This window comes from Saccopteryx leptura, chromosome 3 (genome assembly GCF_036850995.1).
Source record: "Saccopteryx leptura isolate mSacLep1 chromosome 3, mSacLep1_pri_phased_curated, whole genome shotgun sequence".
In the NCBI taxonomy this organism is placed as follows: domain Eukaryota; kingdom Metazoa; phylum Chordata; class Mammalia; order Chiroptera; family Emballonuridae; genus Saccopteryx; species Saccopteryx leptura.
Window position 1 is genome coordinate 329302810 of NC_089505.1, and position 21800 is coordinate 329324609.

Sequence of the window (21800 nt, forward strand, 5' to 3'; positions counted from 1 at the left end):
AACGTTTAAAACAGAGGGTAGCACTTGCCAAGCTACAGCGTCAGCTGGGCCCTAACCCATCCTTTTTATGGTCAGCTCGCTTCCCGCGGCTTTGGTAACCTAGCAACCAAGCATCCTTTGTAGACACTTCCGGAACACCGGGCCAGAATTATCCAATGGGCTTTGCAGAGTAGCCGCAAAGGCTGATGGGGCGCTCGACGATGCGCGGCCGCCAGCGTCTGCACCTTAGTGATGGGCAGCGGTAGGGTTGCAGTGGCCATGACGGCTTTGTCTACCTTATCAGTCGGGACTGTGACCGTGTTCCTCCTGTGGTTCCTCCCTCGCGTCTCACAGGCCCAGACCTTCTCTTTCCCTTTCCGGAAGCCGGAGACTTGCAGCCACAACCAGTACTTCGATATCTCCTCGCTGTCCTGTGCCCGATGTGGGGCCAACCAGAGGCAGGACGCCCGAGGTGAGATGGTTTGGGGTGCACCTTGGTCAAACCGCCTTCGGGTGGTGCCCAGTCCACCTTTTCCGTCTGCGGGAAGAGTATTTCTGGAAAGTTAACCGCCAGCGCCTGAGAGGATTTCCTGAAGATTGCAGGTTGAAGGACCCCGAGTCGGCTAACCCGCGAGCTGTCGCCCGTAACTTCTCGCACCAGTCCCCCACTCCTCAGGCCAAAGGGTCTTTGGGGAACACGTAGAAAGCTACCTATCGGTAGATATAATGGAGAAGTAATCTGAAGTGCGGAGGGGCAGGTGACAGGAGAGGTTTGGGAGGGAGTGCAAGTTAGCGTTTGTAACTTGAATAATCGTTTACTTTACTTTTCAAATCCCAGAATTTTAGAGCTGGAAGGGACCTTAATCTTGAGCAGGTCTAGCCTTCTCATTTTACATGTAGGTCTTTGTCACCTAATTGGAGACTGGAAGAACTTGTGTCTCTTTGCCCTTAGCCTTGACCTATGTATTTTCACTATAGGGTGTGTCCATAACATTACAGATTTCTTTAGGATTTGCCCCTTTTATTACTGTATGTTACTAATTGTTAATAAAGTCTCAACATTAAGCTTAAAATATTTTTGTTGGAAACATCCATCATTTGGTCCTGGTTCTCTTCACTGAAACTGTTTAGTATAAGATTTTTCCAATATTTTAAATTCTAAGATGTTTTCAATCTTGTTTTCATTTCCCATGATATTAAATGTCTGCCATCTTCAAATTTGACATCTACTCATTTAAGTCATATGGGACAGGTCAGTCTCCTCAGGTGAGGAGGTATGAATGAGAAAAAATTTCACAGAGTCTAAAGTGTATGGTGTTAGTGTCATAGTTATTAAGCCAGATGTATGGATTCTACTACAAAGATTTCTCTTGGTGCTGTTTCCACTTCAGGCTTCCTTAGAGAATGCTGTCCTTACCCAGCAAATTAAGTGGTGATTATCTAATAATGTTTCCTATCTGTGCAAACAGAGGAATATGGCAATTTATTTAAATGAGTAACTTTCCTAACAAGATTTTGTTTTGACAAAGTAAATTTAAATTTATTGAATATATGTTTTTGTTTGGGTGAAATAGAAATGTAAAATTACCATATCAGTTAATCAATAGTTTGTTTATTAGCTCAATAAAATAATAATTTACTTATGCTTGTACGAAAAATGTTAGCAGACATAATACCTACTGTGTGCCAGACACATTCTAAGACTTTTACATATAATAACTAATTTGATATTTATACTAACCCTATGAGGAAGGAATTGTTTTTTACATTTTACCAAAGTGGAAACCAGAGCACAGAAAAGTTTGGTAACTTGCCCAAGGTCACTCAGCTAAGTAGCAGAATCAAGATTAGAATCAAGGAGTATGCTTCTGAATTTAAATCCAGGCAGTACTGGCTTCGGAGTCTTGCTCTTAACTATAAACTATACTTCTTATCTAGATTATTTAAAGTTTCTTCTTCCTGTCTTGGAGTTTTATTTTTATTTACCAAGGTCAATGTTTGCTCTCTTCTTTTTAGGAACTTCATGTATATGTCTACCAGGATTTCAGACAATCTCTAATAATGGAGGACCTGATATTACTTGTAAAAAGTGCCCAGAACACATGGTATGGAGTAACTATCTCTAAATAATTTTACTGTGAAAAGTAGTAAGTTAAATGTATTTTTTTAACTACCATTTAATACTATACACTAATATTTTCCCACAACCTTTAAAATTGTATATAAAGGGGCCCTGGCCAGATAACTCAGTTGGTTATAGCATCGTCCTCATTCACAAAGATTGCAGGTTTGATCCCTGGTCAGGGCATATACAGAAACAGTTTGGTGTTTCTTTCTCTCTCTCTTCCTCTTTCTCTCAAATCATTAAGTAAATTTTAAAAAATAAAATAAAATTATAAAGCTAGCTTTGTTTTTACTAGAGTAAATTTTGGGATATTGATGAAATTTTATGCAAACTTGGAAAAAAACAGGAATCTTTTGCTTTACTTTTTAGAATCTGAAATAAAAAACACCCTCAAAGCTGTGAAAATTTATGTTTTTACTTTTTCTCATAGAGTAGCTCAGTTATAAAGAAGAAGAGGTTAGTGATGCATTTTTAGAGCAATTTGGAATATGTGTTTCCTTTGACTGGTATAAATTGAATTCAGTGTTTTAGACCTGTGTGTCAATGTTTCATATAATAATTCATGTTTATAATGATGTTAAGGTGATAAGTTCATGAAATGTCAATTGCACCAATAAATAGGTAAAATAATATCTGTTGCTGTTCTGTTAGTAATTTCATCATATCACAATTTTTGGAAAATTAGGAAGTCAATAGTTATTATATATGATGATTCAGAACAGAAATACATTTTCAATCATTCTGAGTAATTTGGAGTCCCTATGTGCCAGTTGTGACTTTTATAGTAATGTTTCTTGTCATTATCTGTATTAAAAAACATTGAGTGTGAGCCCTGGCCAGATAGCTTGGTTAGTTAGAACATTGTCCTGAAGCGCAGAGGTTGCTGGTTCAATCCCCAGTCAGGGCACATATAGGAACAGATTGATGTTCCTGTGTCTCCCTCTCTCTCCCTCCCTCTCTCCCTTCCTTTCTTGCTAAAATCAATAAATAAAAATTTAAAAACACAACATTGAATCTGGGAATTTAATATAAAGTTACCACTTGTCCTGCGTTATGGCTAGTACTTACAGACTTGATGATCATTTTGGTAATTATTTTATATTTTTGGAAATATTGACCCTATGATAAATAGCCACTAATATGAAATAATGCCAAAGCAGATTTGTTTTTCAGTGACATTACTAAGAAATTATAATTTTTAAATAGTTTTGTATAAATGTGTTGCCAAATATAGGACCATTTATTGATATATCCAGTTTTTTCCACTAGAATTTAAAATATTGCCATTATTCTGTATTAATTTGGCTATATTCACATTTGTAATAAAATTACTATATCTTTGTCCTAGGTTTTTCCTAAATCCTATAATAAACCCGATTTTGAATGATACCATATTTTATCAAAAACCTTTACTAGTACAAACTATTTATATTAATGGATATAAGGAAATAGCCTCATAATTTAATTTTAACAAGTTTGCTTACATATCAGTTATACAGTTACATACTGTAACATTTGCCTGTTTAGAATCATAATTTTATTTATTTATTTATTTTTAATTGTTATTGATTGATTTATTCTAGAGAGAGAGGAAGCGAGAGAGACAGAAACATCGATCTGTCGCTGTATGTGCCCTGACCGGGGATCAAACCCACAACCTTTGCACATCAGGATAGTGCTTTAACCAACCTAGCTGTTCAGCCAGAGCTATAACTTACTTTTAAACAGCTAATGTATTTAGACTTTTAAAAGTTAGAATAATTATTTTAAGACAAGTAAGACCCACCCTGACTGGATGCCAAGATCAGGGTTTCAATCCCTGGTCAGGGCATGTCGGAGAAGCAATCAATGAGTGCACAACTAAACGGAACAACTCAGTGGAACAATGAGTTGATGCTTCTCTCTCTCTCTCTCTCCCTCTCTCTCTCTCTCTCCCTCTCCCACTCCCTTCCTTCTTCTCTCTCTCTCTCTCTCTCTCAAATCAAAGAAAAAGTTTTTAAAAAATCAAGTAATTGGCTATCTGTTTATTAAATCTTGTTGTTCTTTGTTGATATATCTTTGTAAATGGAAAAACTAAATGACAATAATAATTATGAAAGTAAGGGCTCATTTAAACTGAAAATTAAGAAAAAAGAACCATAGCCCAGCATTAATAGTAGTTAATACATAATTAGAAAGGTATTCCTTAATTTTGGAGTATAAGCACAAATTGGCTACCCAGGAAATTTTTATGTAGCCCATATGTGTATTATGTATTTGAATGTAAACTGCAAATAAGCTTGATCTGTAGTGGCACAGTGGATAACGCATGGACCTGGAGTGCTGAGGTTATTGGTTTGAAACCCCAGGCTTGCCCAGTCAAGGCACATACAAAAAGCAGCTACTACAAGTTGATGCTTCCTGCTGCTCCCTTCCCATTCTCTCCCTCCTCTCTCTAAAAATCAGGAAATAAAATCTTAAAAAAAAACAAAAACCCTGCAAATGATACACTATTGTGGCTTTTTGGACTTTCATAATCAATTAGGGAGGAAAAAGTTGATTAAGAAGAAGAAATTATTATTATTTTTCTTTCTTCGTTTAGAAAGGTGTTACCAAAGATGGCTGGAACTGCATTTCTTGCCCTGGTGGTTTAACTACAGAAGGAAAATGCCACTGTCCTCCTGGCCATATTTTAGGTAAGAAGTAGGTTTCCTATAAAATAGTAACACATTTTTATTTGTGCTATTTTATTTTATTTTAATTTATTGATTGTAGAGAGAGAGAGAAAGGGGGAGAAGGAGACAGAAACATTGATCTGCTTCTGTATGTGCCCTGACCGGGGATCAAACCCACAGCCTTTGCAGGTTGGGACAATGCTCCAACCAACTGAGCTATCCCGCTAGGCTGGTATTTGTTTTTGATAAGGATATTAATTGAAATAGCATGGTGATTTCTTAACAATATTTTTTATTACTGTTGTTCAAAAGTTAATGATGCTTAAGACATCAGCAGGCATTAAGAGGAAGATAAAAAGCCTTACCTGATATATATATGATATATATATTAATATATAAATATACACACACACACACACACATATATATATATATTTTGCAGTGGACAGAGAGAAAGACAGACAGACAGGAAGGGAGAGAGATGAGAAGCATCAACTCATAGTGTGGCACTTTAGTTGTTCATTGATTGTTTTCTCATATGTGCCTTGGCTGGAGTCTCTAGCTGAGCCGCAGTCCTTTGCTCAAGCCAGTGACCTTTGGGCTCAAGCCAGCAATGATGGGATCATGTTGACACTCAAGCCAGTGACTCCGCACTCAAGCTGGCGAGCCTGTGCTCTAACCAGATGAGCCTGTGCTTAAGCTGGTGACCTCAGGGTTTCGAACCTGGGACCTCAGTGTCCCAGGTCGATGATCTGTCTACTGCGTCACCACCAGTCAGACTGTATTTGAAAATTAAAAAACATATATTTTAAAGGTTTGTAGCAATGTAAGGATTATAAGAATTAAAATCAGCACTCTTGCCTATTCTAAAAAAATTAAAATTTTATTTTAAAATAAATTTTATCTTGAACCTATCAGTTTTATTGTCAAACTTTTTGAACTTTGACAATGTGTTTGCAAGGATACAGGGAAACAGTTGTATTATTGGGAAGTATAACTGGTTGCAACCTCTGCGGAGAACAGCTTGACAGTAGTTAGGAAGTGTAGATCATTGCCAAGCAAGCCCTTGTCTAGGAATTTCTTGTTCTAGTACAGGTAAATATATATGTCTGAAAACGTAAATGCATGGTTTTTTCATTGCAGCATTATTCCTAAGACAAAAGATTAAATAATGTAAAAGTGTCAAGAGATTATTGATCAAATAAATTATGGTATATCTATACAGTGGTATAGGATGTAGCTATAGAAAAATAGAGCAGTTTTGTATGTATTGCTCTAGAAAGAATTCTAAAATATATTAAGTAAAAAATCAAAGTATTGAAAAGTTTATTCATCCACAAATTTTTATTGAATGCCTGCTACTTAGCACTGTTTTATGTATTTGGTATGCTACTATTTATGTTTACTAAAAAAAAAAAATATATATATATATGCTTATATATACATGGCCTATTCTGGAAGAATTCATAAGAAACTAGTAACAAGGCCTGCCCTGGCCCGTTGGCTCAGCGGTAGAGCATCGACCCAGCTTGTGGATGTCCTGGGTTTGATTCCTGGTCAGGGCACACAGAAAAAAGTAACCATCTGCTTCTCCACCCCTTCCCCCCTCCTCTCTCTCTCTCTTTCTCTCTCCCTCTCTATCTCTCTCTCCCTCTCCCTCTCTTCCCCTTCTGCAGCCATAGCTTGATTGCTTCGAGCACATTGACCTTGGAGCTTAGGATGGCTCCATGGAGCCTCTGCCTCAGGCACTAAAAATAGCTTGGCTGTGAGCATGCCCATAGATGAGCAGAGCATCGGCCCCAGACAGGGGTTGCTGGGTGGATCCTGGTCCAGGCACATGCAGGGGTCTGTCTCACTATCTTCCTTGCTCTCACTTGAAAAAAGAAAAAAAAAAAGAAACTAGTAATGAGGTATGACTGGCAGTGCATAGAGCAGGGGTTCCCAAACTACGGCCCGCGGGCCGCATGCGGCCCTCTGAAGCCATTTATCCGGCCCCCGCCGCACTTCTGGAAGGGGCACCTCTTTCATTGGTGGTCAGTGAGAGGAGCATAGTTCCCATTGAAATACTGGTCAGTTTGTTGATTTAAATTTACTTGTTCTTTATTTTAAATATTGTATTTGTTCCCGTTTTGTTTTTTTACTTTAAAATAAGATATGTGCAGTGTGTATAGGTATTTGTTCATAGTTTTGTTTTGTTTTTTTCCATTTTTTTTTTTTTTCTTAAGCTGGAAACAGGGAGAGACAGTCAGACAGACTCCCGCATGCGCCCGACCGGGATCCACCCGGCACGCCCACCAGGGGCGACGCTCTGCCCACCAGGGGGCGATGCTCTGCCCATCCTGGGCGTCGCCATATTGCGACCAGAGCCACTGTAGCGCCTGAGGCAGAGGCCACAGAGCCATCCCCAGCGCCCGGGCCATCTTTGCTCCAATGGAGCCTTGGCTGCGGGAGGGGAAGAGAGAGACAGAGAGGAAAGCACGGCGGAGGGGTGGAGAAGCAAATGGGCGCTTCTCCTGTGTGCCCTGGCCGGAATCGAACCCGGGTCCTCCGCACGCTAGGCCGACGCTCTACCGCTGAGCCAACCGGCCAGGGCCATAGTTTTTTTTATAGTCCGGCCCTCCAACGGTCTGAGGGACAGTGAACTGGTCCCCTGTGTAAAAAGTTTGGGGACCCCTGGCATAGAGGATACAGCGTTGATCTGGGATGCTGAGGTCCAAGGTTCCAAACTTCGAGGTCATTGGCTTGAACACAAGATCATTGGCTTCAAGACGGGCTCATCTGGCTTGAACACAGGCTCACCAGCTTGAATGAAGGTCGCTGGCTTGAGCGTGGGATCAGTAACATGCTCCCGTTGTTGCTGGCTTGAGCCCAAAGGTTTCTGGCTTGAAGTCCAAGGTCTCGGGCTTGAGCAAGGGGTTGCTGGCTCAGCTGCAGCCGCAGGTCAAGGCACATATGAGAAGCAATCAATGAACATCTAAAATGCTGTAACTGTGAGTTGATGCTTATCATCTCTTTCCCTTCCTGTCTCCCTGTCTTCTTCTCTCCCTTTCCCCCCTCACAAAAAACAAACAAAAAATACTAGTAACAAGTTTGCCTCAAGGTAGAGAACTGAGTATGTGGAGGTAATGGGTGGGAAAGACACTGTAAAGCCATCACAGCAGCCCGGCCCATGCAGGTTCGCATTGGATTCGGACAGTCGGTAAAGAAACAACGGAACCAAAAACTGGTGGGCCATAGTCTTTAATCCTAGCTTGCACCCGGTGGGCAAGCAAAAAACACACACTGGGCTCCAAAACCCACTCATATTCAGTGCTCACAAAGCTACTGACTTACCCGAGTTTCCTAAAATCAAAGGTTTCTAGCTCACCAGACTTATTCACCTCTGTTCCTCATCTCCTTCCTTCTCTATACACAAACTCTGCACAAACTGGCTTCTCACTCAACACTCCGCCATCTTGGCTGCTTCTCCTGGCCTTTTCCATGTGGCCTTTCTCTGCTCTCTGCTCCTTAATGCTAATCTCAGGAATCAAGAGAGCAAGCTTCTGTTCTGCCCCCATTTTATAGTGTAGATTCATAACCTTTAATCCAATATACAAAATAGGGAAGTCTCTAATACAAAGTCACTTATCTGGGGCATGTTGGGATTGTACCACCCCACATCAAAGGCTTAATCCCAAAACCAAGCCCCAGGCTACAAGGATTCTGCCTGCCCACAGCCCACAGAGACACACATTAATATCACCTGGGCAACGGCCTCCACGTGGGCAGCTCCATCTTTAACAAAGTGAGCATAATATATTTTATCTGCCCAACAGACACTTAATTTGTATTTAATGAGACTAAGAGACATGGACAAGAGTGTGGTGGTTACCAGGGGTGGGGGGAGGGAGGACAGGGGGAGAGTTAGGGGGAGGGGGAGGGGCACAGAGAACTAGATAGAGGGTGGCGAAGGACAATCTGACTTTGGGCGAGGGGTATGCAACATAATTTAATGACAAAATAACCTAGACATGTTTCTTTGAATATATGTACCCTGATTTATTAATGTCATCCCATTACCATTAATAAAAATTTATTTAAAAAAAAAAAAAAATTTGTATTTAAAATCAGTTCGTGCCTTTTATTTTTACACTTCAAATATGTATGACCTGTTCAAAAATTATTTTTAATAGGATAAAAATTTCTGCCATCAATTTATTTAAAATCTAGTTAGAGCCCTGGCTGGGTGGTTCAGTTGATTAGAGTGTCATCCCAATGTGCTAGGCTTGCGAGTTTAATCCATGGTCAGGGCACATACAAGAAACAACCAGTGAATGCATAAATAAGTAGAACAACAAATCAATGTTTCTCTCTCTCTTCCCCCTCTGCCTCCCCCTCTTTTTACCCTTTTCTCTCTCCCCCCTCTCCCTCTCTCTTTCCTCCCCTCCCCCTCTCCCTCCCCCTCTCCCTCTCCCTCTTGTTTCCTCTTTCTCCCTCCTGCTCCCTCTCTCTCCCTCTCCCTTCCCCTCTCTAAGTCAATAAATAAATTTTTTTTAATGTAGTATAAAATCTTATTAGAAGGGAAGACACGCATGTGGAAAATTAATGTGCAGAGCAAGATAGCAATAAAAGATTTTCACGAGGGGCACATATATTAAATCATCAATTGAGCACTGTAGACAAATATTCTATAAGGAGCAACCAGGGTTGTTTGGAAAGGTTGCCATGACAAGGCGGTGTAATAGCTGGACCTTAAAGGATTAATGGAAATTTAAAGGTAGGAAGAGAAGAATATTTCGGGCAGAAGGAACAGTGTGAGCAAGTGAATTATTATGAATGTAAAAATCCAAATTGAGTATAAAGGAATTATGAGAATATCAGTTTGCTGAGTTTAAAGATGAATTAGTTCAAACTGGGGAAGGCCTTGAATGATAGAATACTGTAGGCATACACATTTCATTGAATGTTTTGGACAGGGGAATGATTAAGATTAAGATGAATATGGCAGCCATCTGGCGTATTTGTTTATTCAACATACATTTATTGAACTTCTGCTCTGTGCTGGGCATTGTCCAAAGGCACCAGATGAAGCTGTGAGTGAGGACAGTGAACAGGAACTAAGATCCTTCCCTCTTGAAGTTTACATTTAAGAAGTGGAAGACCGAGTGTAGGGAGAACTGTGAAGAGGCTGCTGTGGTGCTGTAGGCATGAGGAGATAAGGATCTGAAGCAGAGGTAGCACAAGACTGTGCACAAAGGAGTAGGTGCTGGAAACATTAAAAGGGATAGACCTAGAGGAGTGAAGGAATATGGGGATGAGGAAAAGGGAAAAGTCAAAAATATCTCTGGGATTTATAAGTGGAGGTGAAGGTAATGATGGCCCGCACATTTCAAATGCTATGGAGGAGTCAGTGTGGCCTGAGTTACTGAGCGATGCTCAAGTTTCAGTTTTAGTGAGTTGCTCAGGCTGAAGGCTAGAGGCCAGGGGTTATAAACAATGACTCTGATACCTAGTGATGCCTTAAGGCTTGGTGACAACTGTGAAACAGTATGTAACTATTTTAGAAATTACTATTACATATTTAAAATTCTCCATGGTGTGAGCTCCTTGAACTTTTGCTGTTAATTTCTTCTTGGATTTGCAAGAGGGGTTGTGGAGGAGAGAGAGAGTGGACAGAGGGTGACCTGTGGTGTTGCGGTGGAGAAAGCATTGACCTGATACACTGGAGTCACTGGTTCAAAACCCTGGGCTTGCCTGGTCAAGGCACATACAGGGAGCAACTACTACGAGTTGATGCTTCCTGGTTCTCCTCTCTCTCTTTGTAAAAATCAATCAATCAATCAATCAATCTTTAAAAAAAGGAGAGAGTAGACAGAAAGAGAGTACATTTTGCACAGCTTTTCCCAACTCTTCGAATTTCTAATATAAAAAAATGCCCAGGTGATCAGATGAAGAATTTTTTCCCATTACTAACACAGTAAGTACATATTAAAAATATCAAATAATTCATGAGACTAAAATGAGAAGTGAAAGCCTACATTCCCCACTTAATGCATTTCCCAGAACTTACTCTAAAGTAATTGTTTCTTCTCTATCCTTTCAAAGTTTTATATATATATATGCAAATCTTTTGGAATGTTTATATATAGTATATTTTGGAGATAGTTCCCTAAGAGCACATATATAGATCTGCTTAAAAATCAAACAACATATATTGCCTGACAAGGTGTGGTGCAGTGGATAGAGCGTCCATCCACCTGGGATGGTGACGCTCATCCCACCTGGAATGAAGACCCAGGTTCAAAGCCCCAAGGTCGCCAGCTTGAGCAAGGGATCACTGGCTCAGCAGGAGGACCCCCCAACCCCGTCAAGGCACATATGAGAAAGCAATTAATGAACAACTGAAGTGCCACAACTATGAGTTGATGCTTCTCATCTCTCTCCCTTCCTGTCTGTCTGCCTTCTCTTTCTAAAAACAAAACAAAAAATAACCATATATCTGTATTTTTCAACTTCAATTTTACTTTTAAAAATTAGAATAATCTATGCATATGGTTAGAAATTTAAATAGTATATATAGAAAAATGCAAAGTAAAAACTAAAGAATTTTTCCCTTCTTTCCTTACTCATCAAAATGCAACCACTATTAAATTTCTTTTGCATTCTTCCAGGAATGCTTTATATATCTATATCTGTATATTCTTGAAAAAATTCATGAAAATGTCATTATACTCACTCATTCATAAATGTCTGTTGAAAAACTGTTGGAAAAAAATTTAAAATAAATCTAAAAACTTGACTTAGCCAAAGGGCATGTAAACTAAAGGTACTAGCCCCAGTGCAGCTCCAGCAGATTGTCGTCATGGAAAAAAAAGAACAAGGGTCACATGAAACTAGATTTTCATATATTTTAAGAGATGCCAGAAATACAAAGATTTTAGGTGAAACCTCCCTATTTTAAATCTTTCTAATTAAAAAAAACTTTATTGAGCACCACCTGCCAGGTGCCAGGATATACAATAGTAGGGAATCAAACTTACATTCCAATGGCAAGAAAAAGAGTAATGGCTTATGTCAGGGGTTAATAAATGCTCTGAAGAAAAATAAGGCAGGGCAAGGGAGACAGCACAGTGTTGTTTTACATGGATGGTCATGGAAGATCTCTATAAAGAGGTGACATCTGAGCAAAGACTTGAAGGAAGTGAGGGACAGAGCTGTGTAGATGACTGGGCATTGTAGGCGGAGGGAATAGTAAATGCAAAGGTCCTAAGATGGGCACATCGTCAAGGGTCAGCCATATACCAATGTGGCAGCAGCAAAGGAAGAGGAAGGCAGAAGTAGATGGCTCTGAAAAATTGGGGTGATGTATGCAGGTCATGTAAGGCCTTTTAGGCTGTGATAGTAACCTGGGGAATTAACCTGTGTGAGATGGAGAACCACTGGAAGGTTTTCAGAGGAGTGAAGTGATCACATTTAGTTGTTAAACTAACTTCTTCCTGAAGAATAGAACCAGAGTACTAGTTAGGAATCTGTAACAAAAGTCCAGGTTATAGATAATGGCATTAGGCCAGGGTGATAGTTAAGGAATTAGAATAATTCAGTTTCTGGGTGTACTTTGAAGAGAAACATGACAGGCTTTGTAAATATATTTTTCTAATTTTAACTTTTTTAATATAGAGCATGAAAAGAGGAGACTCTATATATATCGAGGAAATGGTCAAATGGAGTTGCAGTTTACTGAGACAGGATGACTGTAGGAGGAATAAGTGGTTTACCTTTACTTTTATTAAAATTGTTTTTACCACCTTGCAAAACGTTAAGACATTGTGGATAACATTATGATTGGGAATAATGGTCTTTGACCATTTTTCCAGTGCTGAGTCTCTATTACTCTTTCAGCCCCAAAGTAATTGTTGTCATATTGATTGGTGTGTGTCTTTCTAGAATCTTTTTTTTCTTTCTGTTTTTAACATTCAGATATGCACTGTAGTCACAGGAAATATATGTGGCATTTTTATGTAAATATTCATACCAAAAGGATTGTTTTGCAGCATAACTTTTTTCATTTAAAACTATGATCTATTTGATGTACCTCATTCTTTTTAATCCACTCCATAGTATTTCATAGCATAGATATACCACCATTTTGCTATTTTAAATATTTAGGTTGGCCCTGGCCATTTGGCTAAGTGGATAGAGTGTCAGCCCAGCTTGTGGATGTCTCCGGTTCAATTCCCAGTCAGGGCACACAGAAGCGACCATCTTCTTCTCTTCCCCTCCCTCTACCCCTTTTATCCCTCTTCCCCTCCTGCAGCCAGCGGCTTTGTTGGTTCAAGTGTTGGCCCAGGCACTGAGGATAGCTCGGTTGTGAGCATATCACCCTCATGCCCTAAAAATAGCTGCATTGACTAGAACATCAGCCCCAGATGGGGGTTGCCAGGTAGATCCCATTCAGGGCACCTATGGGAATCTGTCTGTCTCCCCTCCTCTCACTTAAAAAACAAAACAAAATAAAACAAAAAACCGAAAAACCTGACCAGGCGGTGACACAGTGGATAGAGCGTCAGCTTGGGATGCTAAGGACCCAGGTTTGAACCCCGAGGTTGCCAGGTCACTGGCTTGAAGTCCAAGGTCGCTGGTTTGAGCAAGGGGTCACTTGCTGTGCTATGCCTCCCCTGGTCAAGGCACATATGATAGAACAATTAATGAACAACTAAGGTGCTGCAGTGAACACTTGATGCTTTTCATCTCTCTCCCTTCCTGTCTGTCTGTCTCTCTCTCTTACTGAAATATATATATATTTATTTATTTATTTAGATTGTTTTCTAACAAATAATGCTTCAATGAATGTCCTTATACATATGTACATATGTTTCTATAGGTTAGATATTTAGAAGTGAAATATAGTGTTGTAGGGTATGATATGAATTTAAAAATTTAATTGATATGCCTGACCAGGCAGTGGTGCAATGGATAGAGCGTTGGACTGGGATGCAGAGGACCCAGGTTCGAGACCCTGAGGTCGCCAGCTTGAGCGCGGGCTCATCTGGTTTGAGCAAAGCTCACCAGCTTGGACCCAAGGTCGCTGGTTCGAGCAAGGGGTTACTCAGTCTGCTGTAGCCCCCTGGCCAAGGTACATATGAGAAAGCAATCAATGAACAACTAAAGTGTCACAACAAAAAACTAATAATTGATGCTTCTCGTCTCTCTCCGTTCCTGGCTGTCTGTCCCTATCCCTCTCTCTGACTCTCTCTGTAAAAAAAAAAAAAAAAAAAAATTTAATAGATACTGTCAAAAGCCCTCTAAGTTGCCAAAACTTAGCAGCAGTCTGTAAAAAATGCTGCTTCCCCATACCCAGTGTAACAGGAATATGTAAGTAAGAGGTAAGGACATTTTTGAAGAAAAAAAATTTATTGTTATGAGGATTTGGGAGATTAGTGTTTGTGTTTTTTTATGTTAATAAGGAAAGGTTTCACTTTTCTGTATTATTGAGATGCTCAACATGCCTTTAATGCAAATAAGGTGTTTTGAGAATGAGTATAATTACAAGTGGGTTTTATTAAGTATATATAAGCTTATATGTTAACTGTGAGTTACATCTTAATTTTGTTTTTAAATTGTTTAGTGGAAAGAGATCTAAATGGAACACTGTTATCTCAAGCAACTTGTAAGCTCTGTGATGAAAATGAAAACTCTTTTACAGTAGCAGATGCTTTAGGAAACAGGTAAGCAGTGTGCTCTGTGCTGACTTCAGCAATATCATTTTATATTTATGCAGAATCTTTACCTTTTAAAAGTACTTTCCTATCATATTACTTGTTCCTCAAAATAACCCAAGGAAGGGGAGCTGTAGATATTAACAACTGAGGAAGCTGAGGCCCAGAGAATGAGAGAATAGGGTTTAAATGTCTCTAATCATTTGGTTGACCTTAGATAGCTCAATAAGTTGGTTTCCTTATCTTTAGAGTGGGATATACCACGCACTCTAATAGGTTGTTATCGCAACTGAGAAATACGAATGTTAAGTTCATAGCATAGTGCTATAGAGTAAGCGCTCAGTAGCTACTTTATTTGTTATGCAATTTGTACATACTCTGTAAGATAGTGCATAATAATAGTAACTTCATTTGCAGCATGCTTACTATATACCAGGTATATGCTGAATATATTACATAAGGAAACATGTTAATAAATATAATGGTAAATAATTCAGACAGCCTATTATAGCCCTATTCTCTATCACTTCCTGTTCCTCCTTTTTGCATGCATAGGTACACACCAAACACATGCACACACACCACTCCCTCTCTCTAACTCAAACACATTATTCCTATTTGAACTTCTTTAGTTTTAGAGGCTAAATGATGACTTCCCTTAAACACAGTTTTCTCTTCAATTCTCTAGTTTTAGCAAATTGCTTCTTCTGGGGATACTTAGTGTTGGACTGTCTTTTCTTTCAGGCTGACCTGCACTGTAGTACCCACATGTGTACTACTGGGCTGATCCACAGTTCTTCCCCTCCAATACCTCTCTAAGCCTAGATGGAGTTCTTTGCCATGCCCTAGCCCCTTCTCCTACTTGATCTATCTTGCAAGTAATAAATACACATGTAAAACCATCATTGCCCTCACTAGTCCAATGCCCTCCATATCTTTATATATTCATTAATATATAGTTTCCTAAAATAATAATGATGATGAGACTTTAAAAGTGTTCGTCGTAGGTTTGATAAGGAGTGTACACATGTTTTCTTTTTAGCACATGTTACCTTTTTGCTTTATGGCAGATAAAATAAGGAAAGTAATTTGATATAAGTACTTATAAAAATAGATTGGTTTGTCTGACCAGGTAGTGGTGCAGTGGATAGAGCATTGACCTAGGACGCTGAGTCCCAGGTTCGAAACCCTGAGGTCACTGACTTCAGTGCGGGCTTACCAGCTTGAGCGCGGCGTCACTGGCTTGAGCATGGAACCATGGACATGACCTATGGTCACTGGCTTGAGTGCAAAGGGGGCTTGGCTTGGCTGTAGCCCTTAAGTCAAAGCACATATGAGAAAGCAGTCAATGAACAACTAAGTTGCAGCAATGAAAAATTGGTGCTTCTCATCTCTCTCTCTCTCTCTTCATGTCTGTCCCTTTCTCTATCTCACTAAAAAGAAAATGGATTGGGTTTCATTTTTATGAGTTTATTGAGCTCTTTTGTTAATTGAGTGACTTAACTGTCTTTGCTATTTAGTATTATTCTTTATATTCCAGGTAGTTTCAAAAGAATATTCTTCTATTATTGATTAATTTTATTTATTTATACCTTGCTTTGTAATACTGAAGGATATAAAACTATTCAAATCAATGTTAATATTTTGAATTTGTTTACTTGGTACAAGTAATTGTTTGGTTGAATGAATCTAGTGTTCAGGAAAACAAGTTCTTGATTAAATTTAGGCTTAGTATAATTCATTAACATTTAAAAAATTATTTTTGTTATATTGACAGGTGTGTTCGATGTGAGCCAACGTTCGTTAATACCAGCAGGTCCTGTGCGTGTTCAAAACCTAACATTTTAGTAAGGCTAATCAAACTGATAAAAGTGTATAGTTTTCAATTAAATTGTTTATACTGTTCCATAAACTTTTATTCATGCATTCATTTATTTGTTGTTTTTTTTTTAGACAGGAGGGTTATGTTTCAGCAGCACAGGGAATTTTCCTCCACATATAATTTCAACTAAACGTTATGGAGAGCTTGTGAGTATTTTTTAATTTTTTGTTTCATTAAAAATATTTTTGTATTTATTTTTTTAGTAATTTCGTTAGTAATTTTTTTATAGTACAACTCACAACTTTATTTTTATTTAAGAATTTATTAGTTGATTTTGCAGAGAGGAGTGGGGGGAGCAAGAAGTATCAACTTCTAGTTGCTTTAGTTCAGTTGCTCACTGTTTGCTTGTTGTTTGTTATATATGTGCCTTGACTGTTTGTCATATGTGCCTTGACCAGGCAAGCCCAGGGTTTCGAACCAGTGACCTCAGCATTCCAGGTCATCGCTCTATCCACTGTGCCACCTCAGGCCAGGCTCTTTGATAATTAATTTGGGATTAAAATGAGGAACATTTATGTGTAAGTCACTTTAAAACAAATTATCAATCTAAGAAACATTAGACTAACAACTCAGCATTATAATTTGTGAGTTCAGTTACTATCTTCTCTACCTTAACTCATTCCTTTTTCAGTGAATCTCAGAATGTTTAAGCTAGAAAGATCTGTTCTAGTTCTATAAAGAATGTAGTATAATATAGTTAAGAGCAACAGAGACTAAATTTCAACCCTAGATTTATTAGTCATCCGCTTTGTCCAAAGGGACATTAACATTTCTAATCTTCAGTTTTACTATCTGTAAATAAGGCATAATAATAATACCTACCTCACCATGCCTATACCTGGTAGTCACTGGGGAAATGAGGATTATTTGTATCTAGCCAGATGAGATCATGGTGGCATAGAGTTAGAGCTTTTGCCACAGATCCCAGTGATGACAACATTTGGGATATAAAATGGGAAGTAAGTGAATGAACTGGAATTGAAGAGGTCACAAATCCAAGAGAATAGGAGTTAGATAACTGTCTAGGAGTTAATTGATAAGCATTGAGGATACCCAGTATGCCAGCAGAACTTGAGGCAGACAGGCTGTTTACTGTTTACTAAAATCATGGAATAAGTGGGAGTGATTAAGAGGGCTGTAAGGATAGCCATTATGAGGGTGGAATCTGGGATCTTAATGAACAAAGCAAAAATTTCTCTCTTCCAGTATAGTCTTGTTGGGTGCCAGTCAAGTATGAAATATTTGCAAAACAACAGAATGCTAAAATAGGGGCATACATGGGGAGCTTGAAATCATAAAGATTGGCTCATTTGTCACAGGATGCATGGCTTCTTCTTTAGACTCAAATTATAGTGAACAGCTGTATACCATTATTATATTTGTAGGCCTTTAATTTTCATTTTTCCTTTTCAAAATAAGTTTTGCCAAAAGTCTCAACAGTGTCTTTTTTTCTTATTTGGTCTCAGATCACCAGTCATTTAGGTCATGTCCCTTTCAATCTCCTCCATTCCAGAACAGGTCCTCAGTCTTTCATGAACTCAACAGTTTTTAAGATTATAGGCCTGACAATCCATAGGATGATTCTTGACTGGGATTCATCTAATCTTTCTTCATAATTACGAATGTTTAGCAGGAAACCACAGAAAAGATGCAGTGCTATTCTCAATATATTATATCACATCAGGGGGCACATGATGTCCAGCATGTCCACCTGTGCCAACCACAGGTGACACTGACCTTGAGCACCTGCCATAAAGTCACTATGTCTGCTATAACTACCATTTTCCCTTTGCACTTGGTTAGTCTTTCTGAGGAGAATTTTCAAAATTATGCTTCATCTTCTTCACTAACCCTAACTTAATAGCTTTTAGTCTCTACTGATGACACTTGCCTTTATCAAACCACTACTATGATGGTTGCCAAATCTACACATTTATTCATTAACATTCTACTATAAGGAAGAATTTTTCCTTCTCATTTATACATTTATATGTTTATCAATGACAGTATGGATCTGTGGGTTCTTCTTTTATTCAGTTGGTTTTAATTCAATACATGTATTTGTTTTAATGCTCAAATTGTCCTAGATTTGGTTTGTAGAATCCCCTTCAAGTTAACTTCTTTGTCTTTTTTTGACATGTCCCCATCATTCTTTGATCATTTCTGACACAGCAAGATTTCTAACTCATCTTGTACTTTTTCTACCTCAGCCTAAGGAGCTTTTAAGGATAATATTTAAAAACCAAGAGTACAACACTTACTATGCCTTCTTAGCAGACATAGCCCCCCATGTGTGTGTGTGTATGTGTGTGTCCATATCTATATATATACACAAACATAAGACATATGTGCACATACATATACACACGTCTATAACTGCTTCAGTATTTATTTATCTTGTATATATTCTCACAAAATTTAGGGAATATTTTATTGCTTCATATTCATTTTGAAATATCCTCTAAATTTTGTGAGCAGTATATATTAAAATAAATGAGTTCATACTGCTACTTTCAATTCCAAAGTGATACCTGAGAGTTCTTTTTAGCCTTTCCTTTTGACAGTAGTGAAACTTAACAATATCTTTTCTAGTAGTGAGAAAGTTAGGTCTTATCCTCAATTTATTCATTTGCTCTCTTTCACACCACCTTCATATCCTCCTTTTCCCCATCTCTGCTGTACAGGTCCATTGCAGACTGCTCTGCTAGGAAGGGAAGGTGGGCAGGCAAAGGTTATTCTAATCTTAAAGTTGATCTGATTCAGTTAATGTATTTCATTTAAACATATCAGTCTTGCCTCTGGCCGGTTGGCTCAATGGATAGAGCATCAGCCCAGCATTCGGACATCTGAGTTTAATCCCCAGTTAGGGCACACATGAAAAGTAACCATCTGGTTCCCTTCCCCTCCTTCTGTCCTTTCCCTTTCTTTTCCCCTCTTGCAGCCAGTGGCTCCATTGGTCAAGCGTAGGCCTCAGGTGCTAAGGATAGCTTGGTTGATTTGAGCATTGGCCACAGACAGGTTGCCAGTAGTTCCTGGTTGGGGCCTAGTTGGGGCGCATGAAGCAGTCTGTCTCACTATCTTCCCTCCTCCCACTTAAGAAAAAAAGGAAAACAAAAGAACATACCAGTCTTGAACACTGGACAGTTTTTCTAAAGACCAGTTGCAATTCCTAACTTTAAGTCATTTTGTAACAAGTGTTGAAACTGGTCTGTGTAGGCAGTACATGTCAAGAAAATGTAGTTAAGATAGTGTAACTGTCTTGCCCAGTCCTTAGCTTGGCAGGTGTAAGACCTCAGTTTTAGCAGTGAACTTGTAGGTCAGTCAAGTTCTAAGGGACCAGTTCAAAATAATTAAACTCACAAGAGATTGGATTAACTGATAAATAGATGTTTAGCCTGGCCTGTGGTGGATAGAGCATCAGCTTAGATTGCTGAGGTTTTCAGTTTGAAACCCTGGGTTGCCTGGTCAAGGCACATACAACAATCAGTGAGCAACAAAAGTGAAGCAACTATGAATTGATACATCTTGTCTCCCCCACATCTTTCTCTTCTCTCTCTGTAAAATCATTAAGTAAAACCTTTATTTAAAAAAAAAAACAAACCTTTAAAGAAAAAACAAATACATGCTTAGTAGTTTATGTTGAGATTATAATTGCCAACTAGACTAAAATACTTGTATGAACTGTTAATATACATTCTTCCTAAATAGAAAGTGCACTGAGAACATTACAGATTAAATGCATTAGTGATAAATACAGGATTGAAATGTAATTAGTTTTGTATAATTTTAAGGCATTCGTTTCTCCTCTAGGAATATTCCCACCAATCATTAAAGAATTTCTGTATACAGAGGTGGGCAAACTTAGGTGGGCAAACTTCTGTATGTGGCTCTGTGTCTTCCCATTTGCTTTCCCTAAAGATAGTAATAGTGATGTTGCATCTTGATTTTTTGGTTTTTCCAACTTTTATTTTGAAAATTCTTAAAATTGCAAAAAAGTTGAAAAAATAAGACAATGTCTATACATACATCTTTTATCTAGGTTAAGCAATTATTAATATTTTGCCACATTTGTTTTACCTCTGTATGTATAGGCATGTATACACACACATGCACCTTTATGAGCCATTTTAAAATAAGTTGTGACAGTTTACTCTTAAATACTTTATCACATAACTCCTAAGAAATGGCATTTTTCTGACATCACACCTAAAATTTTTTTAATTAATATAATAGAAATACTTCATATGCTTCTTTCAATAATGTATTTTATCCTCCACCATGTTTTGGGGGTGGGGGTGTCTAGAATCCAATCAAGGATCTCATATTGCAAGTAGTCATTTTAGGCTTCTTTAATTTAGAGCAGAGACATTTGTTCTATTTTGCTATTTGTTTGTTTTACTTTTTTTGCTTTAATGGCATTGGTCCTTGCATAGTCAAGGCCAGCTTTCTTGTACCATGTCTCACAGTCTGGATTTTTTTACTGTTTTCTCATAATTAGATTCAGTGAAATATCTTTAAGCAAGAATATAAATGTTATGTACAGCCCATTGCACTAAAACGAGGAGCACATAATGTCAGGTTGTCCAATTATTGGTGATGCTAAATTTGATTGCCTGCTCATGGTGGTGTCGCCACTTCTCTCCATTGTAAGGGTACTCTGATTAATAAGTTAACCTGAGCCTGTCCAGGCTGTGACGCAGTAGATAGAGTGTCAGCCTGGGACACTGAGGACCCAGGTTGGAAACCCAGAGGTCGCTGGCTTGAGCATGGGCTCATCCACTTGAGTGCAGGCCCACCAGCTTGAGCACAGGATCACCGGCTTTCATGTGGGATTATAGACATGACTCCATGGTCGCTGGCTTGAGCCCAAGGTCTCTGCCTTGAGCAAGGGGTCACTGGCTCAGCTGGAGCCCACAAGTCAAGATACCTATGAGAAAGCAATTAATGAACAACTAAAGTGGTACAACTATGGGTTGATGCTTCTCATCTCTCTTCCTTTCCATCTGTCTGTTCCTGTCTGTTTCTCTCTCTCTCTCTCTCTCTCTCCCTCTCAAAAAAAAAAAAAAAAAAAGGTCCTGGCTGGTTTGTTCAGTGGTAGAGTGTTGCCCAGCGTGTGGACGTCCCAAGTTTGATTCTCAGTCAGGGCACACAGGAGAAGCGACCCTCTGCTTCTCCACCCCTTCCGCTCCACCTTCTTCCTCTTCCTCTTCCTCTTCCTCTCTCTCTCTTTCTCTTTCTCTTTCTCTCTCTCCCGCAGCCATGACTCAATTGGTTCGAGAAAATGACTAGATTGGTTTGAAAAAATAGCTCAGTTGCGAGCATGGCCCCAGCTGAGCAGAGCACCAGCCCCAGAGGAGGCTGCCCGGGTGGATCCTGGTCAGGACGCATGCGGAATCTTATCTCCCCTCCTCTCACTTGGAAAAAAAGAAGAAAAAAAAAAGTTCATCTGAAATTTTACTTTGAGA

The 21800-nt window shown here is 38.9% G+C and overlaps 1 protein-coding gene across 1 annotated transcript in view; it reads left to right on the top strand.

The window, feature by feature from the left end:
- The first annotated feature begins 214 nt into the window (after nucleotides 1–214).
- Nucleotides 215–21800, top strand: part of TMEM67 (transmembrane protein 67) — a 63279-nt gene continuing 41693 nt past the window's right edge. The window contains exons 1-6 of the mRNA XM_066379131.1: nucleotides 215–451; nucleotides 1996–2084; nucleotides 4686–4779; nucleotides 14363–14462; nucleotides 16231–16300; nucleotides 16407–16481. Of these exons, the coding sequence (XP_066235228.1) occupies nucleotides 232–451; nucleotides 1996–2084; nucleotides 4686–4779; nucleotides 14363–14462; nucleotides 16231–16300; nucleotides 16407–16481 (648 nt within the window). The 5' untranslated portion in view covers nucleotides 215–231. The remainder of the gene's footprint in view (nucleotides 452–1995; nucleotides 2085–4685; nucleotides 4780–14362; nucleotides 14463–16230; nucleotides 16301–16406; nucleotides 16482–21800) is intronic.